The sequence below is a fragment of the Tachysurus vachellii genome, chromosome 22, assembly GCF_030014155.1.
Source record: "Tachysurus vachellii isolate PV-2020 chromosome 22, HZAU_Pvac_v1, whole genome shotgun sequence".
Lineage (NCBI taxonomy): Eukaryota > Metazoa > Chordata > Actinopteri > Siluriformes > Bagridae > Tachysurus > Tachysurus vachellii.
Window position 1 is genome coordinate 8,263,937 of NC_083481.1, and position 21,565 is coordinate 8,285,501.

General features: G+C 35.0%; 3 protein-coding genes across 4 annotated transcripts in view; 1 reads left to right on the top strand and 2 right to left on the bottom strand.

Moving 5' to 3' along the window:
* The window catches only part of LOC132837848 (centromere protein P-like), a 69,802-nt gene that overhangs the window by 13,899 nt on the left and 34,338 nt on the right, over nucleotides 1-21,565 (top strand). The gene's annotated exons all lie outside the window — the stretch shown is intronic.
* On the bottom strand, nucleotides 4,669-8,188 carry ogna (osteoglycin, paralog a). Its single transcript, XM_060858652.1, has 6 exons — nucleotides 7,813-8,188; nucleotides 6,822-6,897; nucleotides 6,474-6,638; nucleotides 5,873-6,075; nucleotides 5,514-5,606; nucleotides 4,669-5,372 (listed from the first exon to the last, which is right to left on the bottom strand). The coding sequence occupies exons 1-6, from the start codon at nucleotides 7,957-7,959 to the stop codon at nucleotides 5,202-5,204; spliced, it is 855 nt and encodes a 284-aa protein (XP_060714635.1). The 5' UTR covers nucleotides 7,960-8,188; the 3' UTR covers nucleotides 4,669-5,201.
* omd (osteomodulin) lies at nucleotides 12,628-15,172 on the bottom strand. The gene is given in 5 exon segments (XM_060858758.1): nucleotides 12,628-12,915; nucleotides 12,918-12,999; nucleotides 13,001-13,514; nucleotides 14,330-14,412; nucleotides 15,087-15,172. Coding segments are annotated over 5 exon segments (1,053 nt in total).

Below are 21,565 nucleotides of genomic sequence, written 5' to 3' on the forward strand. Positions count from 1 at the left end.
ATAGTTCCTGAACTATTTCCTGTTGTATATTTCATACTATTTTCCCTGTAGTGTACATTTTTTTTTTCAGTACATTGAAAGTCATGATTTTTTTTTTTAGCCATTACTACAATGGCAAAACTCCCAAAATTGTACCCTATATAGTAAGAAGGGTGCTCATTTTGGACATACAGAGGGTTGCAGAATAATTTCTTCCTCGGTGCAGGAAGTTAATGTTCCTGAAATTATGGGCAATGACATAATATAAATCCTGGTTTCTCTGATGGAATGTGTTACAGCTCTGGACTGACAACTTCCGTTCATTTCTATTCCAAATCTCACCAAAGCCAGGCCTCATGGCTAACCACAGCTTAGAACAAAAGAACGCTAATTCAACCAATGCAACCATCATGAAGTAAAATAAAAACGGTGATAATTTAACCCATATTAACATTATAGAGAAAATTTTAATAATGCCAGTTCAAGCCGTGCAGACAGTTAAATTTCAATTGTTTCTCAATTGTAATTCTCTTTGGGATTTGCCTAAATATAATGCTGTAAATACAATTAACAAATATCAAAACATGTTTAAATTATTGTATTATAATGGTATTGAAATGTGAAAAGGTGTGTGTGTGTGTGTGTGTGTGTGTGTAGCCTTGGAGCCAGACTTAGGACATCCATGCCTCAATCACAGTCATGGTCAGATATGCTGCACTCGGACACTTTGACATCTGTTGTGGAGAATTTATTCATCTAAACAATATTTATTATGATGTTTATTTCTACCACCACTGGCAACAAAACACCTATACAGTGTATAAACATTTTCTTGTGTGTACTATTCAGGAGTATTGTCTTGAGCAATGTTCTAGTTTTTACATAGCATTCATCACTCAAACAGTCTTTCAGACAGTTCACTGATTTTTCGATTTGCAAAATATTTCTTTTTGAACATTGCTAGCTGTAACGGTCTGTAATGTTAAGGAAAGTGTCTTCCATTTGTTCTCATATACAGTAGTATTGTTAAAAAGTCTTTTAATCAAAAGACTGTTAAGTGTGATTGTTCACAAAAATGAGCCTTGGCCTTGTGGCATAGATTAATAATTGTTTGGTCAGATGTTTAATCTATGAGCATATAAAAGTGCCTTTTGTCTTGTATCTAAAGTTTGTCTATGAAATTTATGGAAATGCTAGTGATGTTATATATTTTGTGGTCCAAATGATGATGTGGTTTTTGGACTCGCATTAAAATAATATGGTGGCAGAAGTATTCCCTGGCTGGAATCAATTGTAAAATGGAAGTTTTTCTTGAAGTAGTGTTTTACTTTGAGCAATTGATATGGGTGTTTTAATATCCAGAGTCTTAAATGAACAATCCAGCTGCAGAATTTTGGCAAATCTAAGCAAGGTGCCTAGCGCTAAAAGTGACCGGATAAGACTGGAGGAATTTTTGCAGCAGTGTGATCATTTGAGCAGTCAAGTCTGTAGAAGATTTTGCATGCCCTCAGTATGTCCACTGAATTTTATACAACTTGGAAAATCCACAATGTAGTTTACTATGTAAAGATTTAGATGGAAAAACCACTTTATGCTAGCTTAATAACACAGAGAATGGCTTTTGGTCAGTTGATTCACCAGTTTGTCTATTGTACATTTAATAATAGTAAATTATGTACTGTAGAAAAATACTTAAAAATGCTTTTGTTGTTGAATCTACAGAAGTGAACATTATTAGGATGTATTAGGGAAAATGTGTAAAGCATATATGACGGTTTTTAAAGTAGGAATTCTTGGCTGGTGGTGAACTGAATATATTAAAATGAAATACTATGGTGATTTTTTTATTGGTCAGCTGATTTTAACACATAGGGCAAATGGTTAATGTCATAGTCAGGTGGCAGAATATGAGCGAATACAGTAGCTGCTCTGCATGTTTGGAGTGTTCTCTTTCTTACTAAAGCTGTGTCTAAAACAGAAGGCAGCTACCTTGATGCCTTTCTGCCCATATCTTTTAGTCAAAGCCTTGGAAGACAGGAATGCAGTCAGTATATATAAGGAAAGAGCATGAAGTTATATTCCCAAATGAAAACAATGTAAATGTATCTAGTATTTCTCATTATTGAGATTATTACAAATATTTAAGGATTTAAGTTTAAGGTGACTTTTTTTTCTAGTCTCAAAACTCAAATGCAGCGATCCAGCTGTAGGCAAGTGAGCCAACAAGAAGTTTTGTTTTGTCTGTACTGTACTGTCTTGCTTGGAGTGCACAAAAAGACTGGCTGTTATATGTGGGAGATGAAAGTACCGCATTATTTCCAGAAAACATTCACAACATATTTTGTTTTCCCAAGGCAAATTTGGTTTAGTTCAAGAATTTTAAGGATGGTCCCTAATGTGGCTAATGCAAATAACAGGACTTGTGTTTGTCCATGCAACATTCTGCTTGGGGCACTGGGGTAAACCTGGGAATAGTCATGTGACCATATCATTTTGTAAATTCCTGATCTTTTCCAGACCCTTTCTCTGAGCTTTATAGCTTGTAGATTGTGGTGGGGGGAAAGGGGGTGGAAAACAAATGGGCCAGAACATCAGTGCTTCCTCACTACAGAAGCCACTTATTAAGTGTAAGGTGGTAGAATTAGGGGTGTGCAGAGCTTCACACTAGGAACTGGGGCATAATCTTCCTCAGAGTATTGCTATTCCTTTCAGCGTGTGGTTAATCCAGTATATGTGAAGGGGAGATTATTTTAAGTATGTTTAAAATATCATTTAGTATGTAAGTCACATACATAGTGTATTGTAAGTAAAGATATTTTGCCATGTAGCATGTAGAAAATGAATTTGGGTGGTTACAAATACGAGTGGTTATGAATGTAGCACATGGTCAGGAAAGTAAACAGATCTTTGTATTTTGTACAAGTTTTTTTTATTTGTTTCTTTCATGTCAGTAATAAAAGCTTAAAAATAAATCTTAACTTAACAGTACACTTAACTAACAGTAAACTTATTATTAGACAGTTTATTATGAATGACAATAAGTCTTGTAAAAAAAAAAAACTTTTAAATAAGTTTACTGTATACAGATGCTGTCCTGCAGATTGTAGTGAATATCCAAAATGTCTTCTCATTTATACTGTTACAATGAAGACGTTATCATTCGCTGACACGTTACTCTTCCTAATAGCATGTTGACACCTGCTGTTATAGATCATCATAGTTTCAGTGAAGTTGAAACACTGATTTAACACAAATTTATAAGAAGCCAACTTTTGTCAGTATTAAGTTTGTGTTAAATTCCAGTTGCCATGCATCAATGAATACAAACAGGAATTTTTAAATTATAGTGTCTGTCTAGGAGTCTAGCTGACCAGCGGTGATAGGAGACGGAGTATAACTACAAATAAAACAGTCTTTATTGCTTGTATCAATTGGTCAAACACATTATCCCCTGAACCTCATGCAATGTTATTTTAGGTCTATGGGAATCTCTGAAGTTGGTTCAAATGGTATAAATCTGACCTTAAGTAAAGTATTTTTATGTAATCTGTGCATCCTTTTAAAATTGTGTTGTTTGTCTATTATAGCGCTGATTTCACAGATTTGCTTTTTTGTATTTTTTGATCTCTGCTTTTAATGTCGTAATATCTTTAAAGGGAGATTTTAAGTGTGTGTTGTTTTTTTGCCTTCTGATCTCTTCTGATTTTTATAAAAGGCATGAAGTAGTTACAGTTAAAAAAATATTGTTTAAGAAATATGACTTCAAAAACTATTAATAGATTTTGTGGAAATAAACCAGATTGTGATACTTTGTCCTAATTGTGCCAGTAAAGAGGCTTTTATCTTATCTTATTTTAGTGACATGTTCTTTGCAAAATTTAAATTGAACTACAGTATGTGACTATGGAAAGATTAAACCTCTGTTTTTGTATACATTTGATATAAATTTCTATACTCATACAGACTAGAACTACAATAATATATTTCTGAGACTCTTCCGCCTGCATTAGGATTGTGCACAGTACAAACCCTGTCAGATCTGCTGATTATTGAACCTGTTTAGCTATAATTGACAATGCTAGCATTTGATCATGTTTGGATTCCCACACAGTAAAGTTACTTCAGGGTATTGGTCGACCCATTCCTGTTTTGCAACTGAGTTGAATAATGATAACTTAAGACGAGTACACTAAATATTTCTCTGGAATATGGGGAACAGCTTATAACATTAATCTTCCCCCTGTGAGGCTTTTCTATATACTTTTTTCTCTCTCGGACAGTTTATCATATTGCTAATTTTACAAACTTTTGCCAGGCTTAATGGCTATTTCATCCTGCCTTCTTAATGCTTAAAGAGATTGCTAAAGGGTATGGAGTATGTCAAAATAGGAATAAAATTCCATGACATGATGGCAATGAAATATTGGAAGTGAAGTTGCAGAAGCAATATGGAAACCATTCCATTATTTACTTGGAGCATAGTGCTACGATGGCTGCCAAATTGGCCAGCAGAATGGAATAATGTTAACCCACATTTTCCAGATCTCTTTGTGTGCTCAACCTCAGTTTGCTTTTACAGTTTATATGATTACTTGAGCTGGGTTTTCTCTGTCCCATGGAAAGCATTTGTGCAATAATGAGTGATGCCAAGATAGCCTGGAGGCATATATTTAAAAAAAAAAAAAAAGAAAAGAAAGAAAGAAGAAAAAGATTTATTAAAATAACTATAGAAAACATATAGCATAATATTTTAACATTATATATATAACTGTACAGCCTACTTGATGATTCTCACATAGGTAGCAATCACATAAATAGTTCTGTTCTATCAAGATAGAGTGACCACATCGTTGTAGACGCACATACGTACGGGATGAATGCTTAACCTAATTAACTTTGCAGACTTCTTAAACAGTAGAAGTAAAAGCAGTTCACATAATTTTTAAAATGCTGCAAACATCCATTTTTATGGAAGCCATAAATTACTATGCAGCTTTTAACAGAATTGTTATATATATATATTACATTTAACAATTGCGTTTAAGCCACAGAGTTCAAAATGGAATTTCAGTACTTACATAACATAGTAATCAACAATTCACATACCCTGCTTTTGCAAGGTGGCAAACTGGACATGAAACACCTTTCAGTCCATAGTTGTTTTCATTTGAGGCACTCACAAAGATTTGTGTTTGTTCTGGTTGGGTTTTTTTAAGGCATTTTCATTGGTACCGTCCAATTGGCAAGATCTGCAGACAGATGAAGATGTTCGGGTCCTTTGCAAGGATCACAGGGTTTCCATCCATCCTGATCTCATTAATATTGGGCCGGATGTAGTAGGTGTCATTGCGTTTGCAGAAGGTGTCGGCAGTAACGGATGAAATGTTGTTGTTCTACATGAAAGACAAAAGAATTGGCATTATATGCATAAATAGTAGCAGCAGATCTTAGTCTAAGCAATGGGACACATTCTGGTGTTATTTTTTGTACTAATCAGAGCTACATTTTATTGACACCATTACAAAAATCTTTACCTGAATATGAAACATGCGGACACTCTCTGGAATTAATGGAACTGCCTCCAACTCGTTGTGGGCAAGGTATAAATTTCTGAGATTGGTTAATTTCTGTAGAGAATATGCAACACACACAATTGCTCAGACTTTAGGTTAAAAAAAAAAAAAGTCTGTTCTCATGTCAAAAAAAAAAGGTTATACTTCAGAATGTCCCTGGCTCCCTTTTACCAGTCTCATTAGGAATAGTAATGTATTTATAGCAAATGAACACAGACTTGACTATTCAGCAAGTTGTTTTTAATGCCCTGAGATTCAAACAGATGTCACACGTCTGCACTGGAAGAGCTTTAGGAATTACACAACTTATGGCTCTGTACCTTGAAAGCATTGGCTTTTACTCCTTTGGTCTTGAGGCGGTTGTGATTGGCATTAAAGCTTAGGAGCTTGGGTGGTAACATTGGCAGCTTCACAAGCCGGTTCTCAGCGAGGGAGAGTTCCTCCAACAACGTCAGCTTCATGAAGGCCCCGTCCTCAATCTCCGAAATTAAGTTTCCAGTCAGATCTATTCTTTTTAATGTTACTGAAAAATAAAAAAAAAATATTGAACATACAACTAACCAAGAGTTACTGCAATAAAACTGTACTAATACCTGTGCTGTATGTTTTACTGATGCTTATGATGTCGTATCATAACTAACTAGTGGCATCCTACAGATAAAGTAGATAAACACATGGATCACTTTTCCTAACATGTTTCTTCCCATGCTCAGCATTTTGAGCTTTTATTACATCATTAATCCCAATGGTGTAAGATATCTGATTTCTATGATATCCTTTTCCTTGTGAAAAAGGTGAATTTCCTTTTATGTCAGTTTCTTCTTTATTTTTTCCTCTGATTTATATCCCTATAGTCGGTTTCTGTAGATAAATTATTAAAGGAAAAAACACTTGCATGCACAAAGGGGGAAAAAAACGCACCAATATCTCCGAAGTCTTTTGCAGTAATCTTTTTTATCTTGTTGTAACGAGCATAGAGATAGGCTGTCTCTTTAGGTAGAGCTGGCACCGATGTCATATCAGGGTCAACTTCCTCACAGTACACAGATCCCGTCAGACATACACACAGCAGACATGTTGGAAGATCTGGAACATGATAAAACAAGAACTGTTTACCTATTTACATATCCACTGTGGTGAAATAGGACCACACAATCATTCTTATGGACATGATACATTTCAATAAGGGCACTTTGCTGGACTGAAGCACAATAAACATGAAGCATAATGCAGTTCATTTATACAGAAGGAGGTTAGTTATATGACTACCAGAAGTGTCCACTTCAGGCTGGGTTTTTAAAGAGTCAACTGGATCATCAGCAGCCAAGAAAGTGTCGGTATCTCTCTGGCAAAAAAAAAAAAAAAAAATGGATTGTATTATTGTATTTGAGAAAATGTAGCACATTGTTGGCCTTTTGATTGGCTTCTGATTTAATAGCATCTTTTTTTTTTTTTTCTTTCTTTCTTTTTTTTTTTTTTTTATAGAACAGCCCTTTCATAAATGGTTTTCCAGCTTGCATTGGCACTCAAACTGGATTTTATAGCCTGTCAGGACTTGGAAGGCTCAAAGAGACAGGTGTGTTACTGCTTTGAGCCCTAACCCCTGGGTTCACATGGAGCCACTAGGTGGGTGGGAGAGCTTTAGCCTGAGGAAACTTGGTGTTATAGTGCTGAGTAATCACATTTAATCCAGCTAGCATACAGCCAACTGCTGGATCCCTTAGTTGGAACTGAATTTAGATTAGAGCCTGTTCTCAATCAATAGTGTTTATTTTAAAACAATACACAGTCTGGTTTCAAAACTCTTGATTCAAGGAAGTAATTACACTGTGCAACAGAAAGTAAACAGTTTTACAGATGTGGCATGCAGCACTGTAAACTATTATATTTACTTTAAACACAAACATAGCAAACATTCACATATTTTGAAAGGCTGTATATTTCTGACTGAAAACATGTAGCTGATGCAGAATAAAATGACATTTTTTCAAACAATATTTTGTGTGTGTGTAAACGTGCAACAGAAATAACTGCTAACGAGTGCAAAGTAAACACATCTTCAGATACATCACTTAAAACTTCATCCTTAAAAAGTTCACACTTAAAAGAGTATAGTAAATAATGCATGATTAGTTTATATTTAGAAATAAAATCTTACATTAGGTTTTCAGCATAAACCTTAGCGGATTATATGTTTATTATAAAAGTCATCAACTGTAAACATGCAAACAGCACACTAATTAGCAAAATTAAAAATTACCTTTTCCATCCATTTGTCTGAATCAGGCTCTTCAAACATTAATGGTGGAATCTCATGTGATTGTAGGTGTTGCTCTGTCCCTGAGATTACGATCACCCATGATGCCAAAATAAAGGTACAAATAAATGGTCCTGGTCTGGTCCCCATCGTATGAGTGCAGGCTCCGGGATGTACTTGTTGCTCTGATACAGGCGTTACACAGCAGCACAGGCGGTGGTTGGCTATTTTCTCAGTGCCTCAGAGTAAAACGTGATCTGTCAAATCAGTATTTAAAGCTACATGTGGAGCTGCCAAGGGATTCTTAAGCAAGAGTTTATGGAGCAGACTTTAACCCTTTCCGTTCAGTCTACTCTGAAGTACTTGTCTCTGGGGGGTTTTAGCCATGTTTGTGGGCTGTTCTCTGCTTTATTCGCTCTGCTGAAAGCAATAAAACGTCTAGTCACTTCTGTAGTGGTGAATAGTACAGTCTCTCTCTAATCTCTTTGTTTAGTAAGGTGGATTTTTTTTTCTTTAATGGGAAGTCTTTCATTTATTTTCTTTCTTAAATATATAAATGTATTTTTTTTTATGATGATGACTGAATTTATTGAATTTAGCAGAACTCTTGTGATTTGCACTGTAGGGTGAGAATAAAAATTAATGGCATATTTTGTACTTACAGTAGAAAGCGGTACATTATTAATTAGTCATTTTTTACACATTTGTCACTAAAAAGCGAGTCAAATGAGGAAAAATCTGAGGGAATAGTGTGTTTTAATAAAAGGACATTTAAACAAAGCTTGGTTAATAGAGAACACATGACTTTAATCCCCCTCTGTGTACCTCGGGACAAGAGGAGAAGGGCCCCTAGAAATAAACATTCAGGGGATGGAAACAAGTGGACTGAAACTGAGCTTTGGTTACAGGTGTGTTAGCAATTATAAGGACTTGTAAAAATTTACTATACCAGGAAGAGTGCCAAGTCCTGGAAAATACCTTTTACAGTGCTAATTTTCTGTAGTGTGTTTCTCAGTATGTCAGTATGGTTAGATAGTTTGGTTTAAAAACAGAAAGTTGCAAAAGATACTTCATTTGAACTATCAGGGCTTCAAAACTTCAGAAATGTAAGTAGGAATGAAATTACATGGTGTTTTAATTATAAATAGACTGAACCAGAAATTCTATCTGCACAAAGGAACATTATTTACATTCCTTCATAAATGAAGTCAAATTAACCAGGTATTTTTTTTGGCCTGAAGTTGGTACTGCTTTTTTAAATGGTACTTTAGAGAGAGCTAGTGTAGTCTACTTAAAAAATTATTAATGCAGCACATCTTTAAACTTGACACGTGCTCACCGAGTCCTTTATTAGGAACATCTGTAGAGCCTTGCAGTTATCTAATGAGCCAGTCATAAGCAGCAGCGCAGTGTAAAACAGCCCAGGTCATCAGCCCCAGTTAATATTTACCTCGAACATGAGGCATTAATGAGGAAAAAGTATTATCTCTGTGTTTTTAACCATGGTATGTATGTTAGTACCCAAAGGTTTGGTTTGAGAAATCTCCCTGGATTTTCACACACAATTTACAAAGAATTGTGTGGAAAAGTGGCAGTTTTGTGGGTGAAATCACCTTTTTGATAAGAGGTCGGAGGAATATGGCTAGATGGGTTTGAGCCGCCAGGAAGGATATGATTTATTTAATCATATTTTTTTTTTTTAATTATTGTTATTATTTTTTGAATCCTTGTAATCTCATACAAGGATTAAATGAGATACAGTTTCAGCTACATTTTCAGAGAAAGCTGTATTGGCTTGATTAAATGTTTAAGATAAGATAAGATATGATGTACCATTATTTGTCCCACAGTGGGGAAATTTTTCTGTTACAGCAGCAAAGAAAAAGAGATGCAAATATATAAAATACTAATATAGTATACAGTATATACACAACACAATATATAAATACAAAGAAGAAAAAGAGACCACAAGTAAGTAGCTACTAGAGGCTGACATTTTTTTTGGGATTCCCGCGAGTCAGGGGTTTGAAAATCCACTCCCGTGTCACCCTCTAGTAGTTACACTAACAGACATATTGCACACAGGAAATATTGCATGTTTTTAAAATTTCTGTTATTGTACGTGTTGTTTAAAATACTTAGTTATTGTTATTATTGCACTTAAACCAGTAATCCAGTGTGTAATTATGGTGACTGGTTCACTGGGAGCAGCTTTGATTGTAAAGTCTAATAGCAGCAGGGAGAAAAGAGCGTCTGTATCGCTCCTTCAGACACTCAGGATGTAACAGTCTGTCACTGAAGGAGCTGCTCGGAGATGAAACTATTTCATACAGGGGGTGAGAGTCGTTCTCCAGCATTGATGATAGTTTTGCTACCATCCTCCTTTCTCCCACCTCCTGTACAGTGTCCAGCGGAATCCCCAGGACTGAACTGGCCTTCCTGATCAGCTTGTCCAGTCTCTTCCTTTGTGCAGTAGAGATGCTGCTGCACCAGCATACCACACCACAGAATATGACTGAGGCCACCACAGTGTCAAAAAAGGCCTTAGGTAGCTCTCCCTGCACTCCAAAAGATCTTAGTTTCCTCAGCAGAAACAATCTGCTCTGTCCTTTCTTATAGATTGCCTCAGTATTGTCAGTATTGTTTTTTAGACCTCTCTTGTAATAAACTGTATTTTATTATTAATAGCCTACTTTATTATTCGCTTCAATAGACACGTATGGAATTGCAACAAACAATACGATACGATCTGACATGTAGTACTTGTCCTAGTAACAATATGTTAAATTTATGACAGTTTAAATGAAACTGTAAAAGGAACATTGAATTTGATTGTTTCATTTTAAGCACAGACAAACATTTAGTCTAAATGTGTGCACAGTTTGAAACCATTTTTTCCCCCCTGTTTTTCTCATAATTTTTATATGTTGTTATTTTACATGTATATGTTGTTATATGTTTTATTTATATATATATATATATATATATATATATATATATATATATATATATATATATATATATATATAGACATATATTTTTATATATATATATATATATAGACATATATTTTTATATGTTGTTGTTTGTCTTTGTAGATGGGTTTATAGCATTGTATTTTGGTGTTTTGTTGTTTACCATGATGAGCTAAATCTCTAGATCTAGAACTCTTAAGCCTTAACAGTATCCATCTTATCATTATTTGAGATAATTGAAAAAATTGTACATAGCGTCTTATTAAATTTTAATTTGTTTTAGATATGTTGGTTTGCCGTTTTCTGGGCTGATATTTTATTTAAGAGACTTTGGAGACATCCTTTTATGACATCCTTACTGTATAGGCATGAATATTTTATTTACTGGGGATGGATTATGGCTAAATTGATAGTATAGTCTTGTACCAAAGCTTTTTATTTCGCTTGTTATTGTTTTATTACAAATTCAGTCTTCACATAAGTCTTCTTATAGTTTACTTATGATCTTTGTTCCACGTGTTTTGTAAGTATATTGCTTAAAAATAAGCTAATGAAGCTTTATTATTGGAAGCTAATGTTGCTTAAAGCCATAATCTCAAATTTAAGGCACAGTTTTAAGTATTCAGGTTTTGGCTCTTGATGGTGTAGTTTTGTTATATTGTTATTTTTATTTAGTTGTTTGTTTGTTTGTTTGATTTTTACATAAACATTACCCCTTCATTACCTTTCTAATAGTTTTTTTAAAACCTAAATATTGCAGTAAAAAATACTTCTTAGTATAAGTAGTATAAATCCTAGTCCTAAGATTTGCTTCTTATATCAAACATTGCAATATTTCCATGTAATATTCATTATGAATACCTCACTAGCCAGCAGCAAATGAGGTAGTAACATACAGCACACATAGTTTATGGGTGGGAACCCACCTGTTTTGGAGAAAGCTAATTTATTAGTCCAAAACATTATGTGTTGCATATGTGTTGAACACTGCTAGATTTCTAGTTAAATTGACTTTGTAAACTTGGAAAAAAAATAATAACAAAATGGCCAAGAAATCAGAGTTTGAAATTGAAATTGAAAAATTCTATGGAATATTCATGACTCCTATGTTAGTTCACATTTTCCACCAAAATAATGCAAGCAGAATAGAGAATTGTTATTTTATACTGAATTTGTTTTACTGCAAATTTAATTTTCCTAAAGAGTTGTATAAACGGTATGTTTATGCTAAAGTCAGTAAACTTTTTATACTCCACATTTACAGTATGCACATGCAAAGAAACCCATTTTTAAGGATGTAAAAAAAAAATTGCCAGCATTACTAGTTAATGCATGTGTGGGTCTTAGCTTTTGATTATCAAGCCTTTTGTCAAAAAATCTTCCAAAAAGATATTAAGAAGAATTTGTATCCTGTAATGTTAGTGAGTTCCCTCATACCCACACACCTGCCATGTGCTTTTAAGTATTACTGTATCCACTTTTTTCGTGTTTCAGTGGTTTTCATGTTTTGTAGTGGTTCTTACTCGCTGTCTGTTGTTTACCATAATAAATCATACACATTTCTGAGGCCCTCTCAGATTGTCAATGTGAATGTGATGATACAAGATGTTCAAGGAAGAAAAAGAATACATATTGTACAGACATACCTATACAGACATCCCTATTTCCCCACAATATTCCCCACAAATTACTATTATTTTGGTGTATAAAAGCTTTTACTAAGCTATCTTGGCTGCATCTATCTAGACACCACACAAAAACAGTACTTTAAGCAGTATTAAATTGATCTTTCAATAAAAGCTATGTTTGCTTAAACATATGGAATTCCCTTTGTAGTGGTTCCCTAACCACTGTGGTTGAGGTATAGATACTCCACATTGTTGGGAACAAAAAATGTTTGGCATAGTTGGTTATAACCCAGGTCAAGTTCCATGAGATACGACAGGTTAAAGGCTTTATACGGAATTGTTCTAATTCTGTTATGGGACACCCGAAGAGACATGTATCCCTCAGGTACATTTCTGATGGAGTATTTCTCTAGCAGTAGCTGTACCAGCGATACTGGGAGATCATGGGGCATAGTCATGTTGATTAGCTTGAGGCTTTTAAAGCCAGACAGGACTTTTTCCTTTTAATACCTTCGTCCGTAAGTCTGTTGCTACCCAGATCAAGCACTGTAATATTTATTAGGTCTTGTATAGTGTTGGATGGTATCTGAGATGTTGTTGAAACCCAGGTGAAGTATTTGAAGAGTTTTAGGCAAAGAAGGTGGATTGTTAGTTTTGTTAGATACTTGTTAGATTGTTGTCTAGATTGTTGTGCTCAGGTGAAGCTGTGTGAGATGTTGAAGCTTACTGAAGGCTCCTTTCCCTACTTTTCTCAGGTTATTGTGGCTGAAGTTGACTTCTCTCAGAGATGTAGCATTTGTGAAAAGTTTTGCCGTAACGACTTCGATTTTGTTTAACTGAATGTATAAGTGGCAGATGTGGCTTGGGACATGAGGGATTATTTTAAGGTCATGATTGTCACAGTACATCGCGAAGGGATTAGAGTAGGGACAGTAGCATTCCTTGGCACAGTCGGTTCCTTAAGGTACTAGTGGAGGAATCTCTGGCCAGGATTCTTCTTCTGTCTCATATTCTGCATAACTTGTTTTGTAATCTTGACACAATGCTTTGAGCAAAATCAATGAAAATTTTGACCATGTACTTGGAATTTGTTTTTCTTTTTCTGATTGGAAGAGGAATAAGAACAAAAGATTACTAAGAGATTACTGTAATCCTACTCCCTGCCATAACGGCAAACAATTAATCTGTCATTTCTGTTCCAAGCCTATGAACCATTGTCACAGCTGTTTTTATTCTGTCGTTCTGGTAGCTGAACTCGATGACTTTGGTTAGTGCATTAACTAATTTGTGGGAGTTGCAGTTTAGCTATAAAAGAACTAGTGTAGTTTATTCTATACTAGTTCAACATTTAGGCCAGTGTTAACTATATAAGCAATTCTAAACTGAAAATGTTGAATGTGTGATGCATTTTACCCTACATTTTAGTTTAAATGTATGTTTAGTGTAAAAAGAGGTTCTTGAGTTCCTGTGTCTTATATCCCTAATGTCTAGTAAAGCCTAGGGGACACTACACAACTAAAATCATAGAATCGATAACCAAAATAAATGCAAAATGCCTAAAAGTATCTGTAGATTGTCAATAATCCATGTAATCGTGTGAGTTTCTTTTTTTTTGGAATATTCAGTAAATATTCACATTCATAATATCAAATTGATATTCATAAATTTTTATTTGATTTATTTAGTTGATTCTATAGTCTAAATAACTAGTCCCAGATAAGGCATCCTGAAATTTTATTTTAAAAAACGAAAATGTAGAAAGTTTGTCCAATTTAGTTTGTCCTCTATCCTAATAACCATCGTACAATTGTGCCCATCCTAAATTGATTGATTTTCTTTCATTTCTAATGATCTGATTTCTCAAGCACCTTCATTTTTCCACTTTCACTCTGTGGAACAAAGGAAGTCATATCGTACCTGTGTTCTTCCTGGGAGGTATTGTGCTGAAGATGAAAGCTTGACCGAGATGTAAGTAAAGAATCCAGTCAGCGTGAACTATGCTGTTTAAGGGAAATGGGAAATTTCAGGTATTTTTCTTGAAAGCTGGCCTCACTGTTTTTTTTTTTAACTTTCCAACTGTCCTGTATGCTGTATGAAGATTTTAAGCTCTGCCTCTTTGCTGTGGAACTTATTCCCATCTGTTTGATGACCTGTCAAGTCTTATCTGCTTTTTTTGTTATTTCTTGATTTGAGGTGAGGCCAAGGTTTCTAGCCTAAACACGGCAAGTGCTATTTTGTAATGTTGGGGTCAAACTCAGATTTTGATGGTAATACAGTATTCAGTATTTTATGCTTTTAATTGCTTTAATGCTTCTGACTATTTACTAAAAGGGAAAAAAAAATACATTACTAAGTTTCTTATGACGTTTTTCAGTATTCTGTTCTTCATACTATATGAATATTTAAAGTGCTGCCTCTTTTCTGTGGAAATTATTCTGGAAGCTTTTTTGGGCTCCATCTGCTCAATGGCCTTAGTCAAGTCTTATTTACTTTTTTGTCATTTCCTTTCCTGAGTTGAGGTGAGGTCAAGGTTTCCAGCCTAAACACAGTAAGTGTTATTTTGTAAGGTAGGCATCATAGTTAGATTTTGATTGTAGTGCAGTATTCAGTTCTTTACCCTTTTAATTGCTTTCTATATTTAATGTAGATTTAGATGAAAGAATTATCTGAATACCTGTGTCTGTTTCCCAAAACCTGTATAATCTGTGATAATAGGGGGATGTTGGCTGGGGCTAGTGATGGATGTAGTTTTGTAACCATCTAATCGATAGTAAATTGACTTTTGAAGGAGGCAAAGAATGTTACGTGCACATTTTGTAATATTCAACAAAATTCTAGCACTAACACCCCTTTTGTAACTGAATATTAAATAACATTCTACTGGACATTTAATAAACCATGTGCATACTACAAGACCATTACGCTGTACAGTGAGCATATATTGTAAATGATGAAATTTGATACCAAAAACATAGACCCTTTTCGATATTAAACATTTACCAATTTGGACATATGCTTTTTTCCAATATAAAATTAATTAGGTGGGAGTTAACTCTTTTTTTTTTTGTTGTTTCAATTGAAAAGTTGGTGGCCATAGAATTTGAACTAAAATATCTGTTTACTAGCTCAGAATCTTTACACCTATGCGACCACCCTGTAATTTAGACAGTAGGACTACAAAAGATGGTCCACATTAGGTGAGTGCTTATGGATTTCCACAACTAGTTCTTAAATAATTGACAACTAAGTTACTGGTAGTAGGAATGATCAAAAATCGTTGAAAAAATGACCTGGCCTCTATAAAACTGAATACATTTTCTGTTAAAACTAAAAGAACTTTAAGCATCTTAATGGGGTGGCTGGGTCTTACTCAGCCGAACACCTTAAAATGTCTCTGTGGAAACATATTAGCTTGTTTTATATCTTTCATGTAGTCAATTTAATGTCTGTCTGGAATTTTGAGAATATTAATAAGTGTGACATTTAAAAATGTGGCTGCTATTAAATGTTAGTGGCTGGAAAACTACACCCAGTTGTAGATAATAGGCCTTTTTTAAATCAAATGGCATTGTTGCATTGATGCAGTTGCAAAGCCATGGATGTGAGTCATGTTAGCGATGGAAACGAATTGGCAGCTGAGGAAATGATGACCTTCTTGCACCCAAGATTTTGAGGTTATGCAAATACATTATATGGCTAAAAGTATGTGGATACCTGACCATCATAAACATATGTGCCTATTCTAAAACTATGGCATTAGCATCCCCCTTTGTTGCTTCCACAGCCTCTATTCTATCAGAAAGTCTGCCCCAGATTTTAGAGTGGGATTTGCCCATTCAGCCACATGAGCATTGGTGAAGTTAGGCACTGATGTCAAATAAGAAGGCCTGGTGCACAGTTATTCCATGGGTTTTAAGTGTGGTTTACATAAGGGCTTCAGATTCTCAAGTTCCTCCATATCAATGTTGGCAAAGCATGTCTTTGGCTTTTGGGCGCAGGGGCATTGTCATGATAAAATGGGTTTGGGCCCCTTAGTTCAGTGAAGAGAAATATTAATGCTACAGCGTGCAAATAATTTGCTTCCAACTTTGTGGCAACCGTTTTGTGTAGGCTTACATATGGGTATGAGGTTACATGTTTACAATCATACAGTGTATTTAATAAAAAGAGTTCTCACTGGTCCTATCATCAAACTTATTGAATACCATTGGGATGACTTGTAATACAGCCTGAGACAAAGGCTTCCTTGCCCAACATCATTGGTCCAAGTGCTAATCTCCAAAGCAATGCTTCAAAGTCTATTTGAAAGCCTTCCCAGAAGAAAGGCTATTATAACAGCAAAGGGGGAATTCAAACTGTAATGCAATATTCATACAACATATGTGGGTGGGATTGTCAGGTGTCTACAAAGCTTTATCCCTATAGTGTACCTTTGTACTATTTTTGAAGTGGTTAGTTTAATGGATGCAATAATTCTGGCTACCCATATGCAAGTAGTAACATGTAAAATTTACAAGTTACATAACTATTTACATAGCTTTTTACTACTCACCCCTACAAGAATTTCCTCGATTGCACATTTGTTACATAACAATATATGAAACAAAACAAACCTTAGAAAAGACTCACACTAAACTTATTTAGCAAAGTTATATAACAAAGCCCATGTATGATACTATACCAATACATCTTCAACCATGATCCTTGAGAAACCATTTTTCCAATTTCTCCAACCATGAGAAATTTCCATTTCCTTATCCGTCCTCCCGACTGTCTGTGGGCAACATACACTATCACCTTATTCCAGGCACATCCATTACACATCCATTACAGTTCCCTATTAGTTATGGAAAATAGAGTCAGCCACATTTAATTAATAACTAGCCTTAGCTAATTAAACGCAGTCAATCTGCAGCCTGCTGAGTTGATATCTGACTCATGTTGAACCATAACATCAGAGTGAATTAATTACCACATTTCTACAAGCACACTATACCATGATCAAAGCAAATTCCAGAGGAGGCCAAAATGTTGAAGTGCATCCGTCTGGAAATGTTTACAAAGATATTTTCAAGTTTGGGACTCCACCAAACCACAGTAAAAGTCAGTATCTTCAAATGATGAATGCTTGTAACAGTGGTGAATCTTCCCAGGAATGGACAGGATGCCAAAATTTCTCCAAGGGTTTAGCAACAGCTCATCTGGGAACCCTTGTTCAAAAATGTGCAGATATTTGCCATAAGTAAGGTTAATATTCATGTTTCAAAAAGTTTCTGGGCAAATGTTTTTGACCAGTGCTATATAGAAACAAGAATAATTTGCAGTTCGCTTTTCCTTTTTACAACATAGCACCTGAAAGTATTTTAGAATAGCATATAGACAGGGTTCAATTTTGGCGTGTGAAGCTTGTTCAATGTCATGAAAACACTTTGCTGCCATTTTTTAAGAAGTCATAAATTCTCCTCTGCCAGACTACAAGACATCTTGGTATTCTGAATGTGAGCTTAAAGTGATTTTATTAATGCAACAAATGTCATGATTCAAAGGACAGAATTTGCACATTTGAATAGTTGAATAGAAAAGAAATTATGGATTGGCCCTGTCAAAGTCGTGACTTGGACCCAGTAGATGTTGTGGCTCGACCACAAATGACCACAATTTGCTATGCTGTAAGAATTATGACAGTTTCTGCGAAAACCATGTACCACATTTTTTGGCATACCTGAATTCATTAGGTTTGTGCAGCATTTGTCAACATGTCAGCACTAAATCATCTTCTGTAATGCTTGTAAGATTAGAGAATACAGAGCAAGGAATCTTAGACCACTTCTCCAGGGCTCTCTGTCCTCTTTTGTGGATTTTCAGTCCAAATATTTTCAGTGGGTTTTAGGTCATGAGACTGGGAGGCCATGTCAAAAGCTAGATTCTGTGTCCACACATTTTGTGTGGACTTGTTTGAAGGATTCAATCATGACCTGGTGGAAACTTCTTCATAGTGGCATCCATCATGCCATTTAACATGATAACAGCCACAGAAAAACACAGATTCTCCACCTTACTTGGTAGTGGGGATTAGGTTATTTTTTGTATAACCATCCCTTATGTGAAACCCACTTTAAGTGTGTTGCAAAAACCTCTGTTTTGGTTTCATTTGACCATATACGTTTTTCCTCTCAAAGAGTCTCACAAACTCCAGGCAGAAAAGGAAAGTATTTTTTCCGGCATGGCTTCCAAATAGATTGTTGACATGAATGCTAAAATGCATTCCCAAAAAAGCTAATTGTGTAATCAGGACACATTAGCATAAGCTTTAGCATCATTAGATGTTTAGCTTGAAGTCTGCTGTATCAACTTGAAGTTAGCAACTGCTCAGTGGTGAAGACATAAGTGTAAACTGTTATTATCAATAGCAATTGCTAATTGTCCTTAGGCTATCTAAGGAAAAACATCCACAACTATCTTTCGCGTGAACAATTCACAGTAAACAAATGGTGGTCTTTAGGCTATACATGTGGGGCATCCTCAGCAACAACAACTGCTATCTTGTGGGTATTTTGAGATATACTGTGGCAAACCTCTCCACTGTCAGCAAACCTGAGTGAACTTGTGAGAGATGGGATACGACAACATCCAAACATACTAGATTACCACAACACTAGGGTAATGAACCCTCTTGATCTGCACCTTTACCTATGAGAAAAGCTTATTAATCAAACATTTTATTTAGAAAATGTTTTCAGCCTATAGTTAAGATTCCCAATCAGATCTACTGTTCCATAATTGTGTGGCTTTGTAGGAGAGAGTTATGGCCCCTGCTGTAGTATTAGATCACAGCTTGCATGGCGGATCATAAAGTTTACTTAGGTACTCTGGTAAGGAACCATTCAATGCTATCCAGAGCAACTTACTTTTTTTCATCTCATGTTATACAACTGCGCAATTAAGGGTTAAGGACCTTGCTCATGGACCTGTAATTCTAACTCACAACCTTCTGATCGGTAGTCCAACACCTGAAACACTAGGCTACCACATCCTCCATTGATTTTATAACTCAGTGCAGATGGTATTGTCAGGGATTTCTCATGGGTATTAATTATGTTTCAATGAGGTATTTTATTCCTCTTTTTGATATTTGGGAGAAACATTTGCATGAAAAACAAAAACCTTTAAGTGAGCAGCAGTATTTAAGGCAGATACATCTTGCTGATTGGAAAAGCACTGCTTATAGTTTCATCATGCCCTCATTTAATTTGCTTATTTTCCTGTCTCTTTTTGGGACATTGATTCTAGACAATTGCACCATTTAGCACGTTTTTTTTTAAATCTCAAATCTCACTTCCCTAGTTATATACAAATGACCTAAATTTATTGAAAGTTTTTTAGTACTTGAAAGACAAAATATCAACATATTCCATATTTTTTGAGAAGTGCTTCAGTGACAAAAAGAAAAATTTTGATCAAAACAAGCTGGAGAGATTTCTGCATTTATACAAAGTACAGTGTTCTCTCAATGAAGAGTATGTTAGTTTAAATGGGAAAATATAAAGTTGATTTAACTGTATGCATTGATCGTTCACATGAGGTTTCTTCTGATAGATAGATGGATGGATGGATGGATGGATAGATAGATGTGTGTGTGTGTGTGTGTAATATATATATAATATATATATAATAAATTATTCTGCCTTCTTTTAACAGATAACTAGGTTTTATAAAAAGTGTGTTGATAAAAAGTAAATAAAAATTATGTCAGATTTACTTGTCTTTATTTAAGAATTTATCTTCCAGGTGTTTGTCAGGATGGGAACGCTTAAACAGTCCAAATGTGTTGTGAAAGTTTTTTTTTTTCTTTCTCGGAGATGCCGGTATGTGAGACGTGGCAGCAGCGGCCCAGGCCAACCTGCAGATTTGTTCCATATGTTTCCTGAGCAAAGTTTCTCTTGCTGTTTCTGTCAGCCTGTGACCCCCCTCCTTCCCCTTCCTTTTCCCCCACTCCAATACCACCCCTTCATGTCTCTCTACACTCGAAGAGCTGGCCAAATTGTGATGAAGAGAAGAAAATTGATGCATTCACTGATGGAGACACTTTTTCTCTAACTTTCTTAATTGTATACATTCCATGGATGTGGAAAAGGGCCTCCAACTGTGGCAATCAGATAATCACCTGTCAGCGGTCTTGCATCTGGCTTTGTGTGTTTGCATATTTTAAGGGCCTGCCACCATAAAATAAGCAAAAACCTTTATCCCTATGAGACTTTTACACGGATTAGGCCTGATTTACAAGCATATTTTGGCATTCCTCAAAAAAAAAAAAAATCATTTTTTGTCTGTTCTGGGATTGGACTGAGATACATATCTTTTATTTCTGTTATTAATTCTAGAATTGAAAATTCTACACAGAAATATCCAAATCTGGACTGATTTCTGTTCTTTTATATATAATCCTGTTGGTCTTGTGTTGCTGGGTGTACATAAAAAGGCATTCAGGACACTGTCCTAGGGGCGCAGTATAATATCCTCACATGCCACATGGATAACTTCAGCACATGGGAACAACATTATTACAGTTCTATCCTGAAACATTCATTTCATCAAAATTCTAATAAAGAAAATACTTTATTATTAGGCTGATTTGGCAGAATGTATGTCCCAGAAGGAGGGCAGAAACTTTCGATTTCAAGCGCTATGAAAATATGAACAATCAATAGTCAGTGATTTTAGACAAAGCTGTCTATCCTAATAACAATTTGTAAAGTATTCAATTATTCCATTTTTGATACCTAATATCAGAAGTCATACTGTATGTTTTCCTCTGAATCAAGCTGAACTGAAAGCAAATTGCTGTATCTGGCAGCATTAATGGCCCTGGAACAGAAAGGAATTTTGTATTATGTAACCAAGTCATGTTATGTTAAAGATATTTTGATAAAGTCTCTATCATGTCCTGCTTAAATGTCACATCTGGTAAAAGGATTTGTTTTCTGCAGCAGTTGGCTCTTATGAGAAATATTAAATGCACTTTAATGGTATTGTGCATTTTGAACAGTCTAATTAATATTTAATATATTTAGTCTATAATGAAATAACCTAGCCATATTTAATAACATATTATAAAATGAAGTTATTAATTTTAACGAAACTTTAAAAAAAAAA

Coding starts and splice junctions, on each gene's coding strand:
- ogna (XM_060858652.1), bottom strand. CDS start 7,959: ATGGGGACCAGACCAGGACCATTTATTTGTACCTTTATTTTGGCATCA. Junction 6,898..7,812: donor CAGACAAATGGATGGAAAAG/GTAATTTTTAAT, acceptor TTTTTTTGCCAG/AGAGATACCGACACTTTCTT. Junction 6,639..6,821: donor GCCTGAAGTGGACACTTCTG/GTAGTCATATAA, acceptor ATCATGTTCCAG/ATCTTCCAACATGTCTGCTG.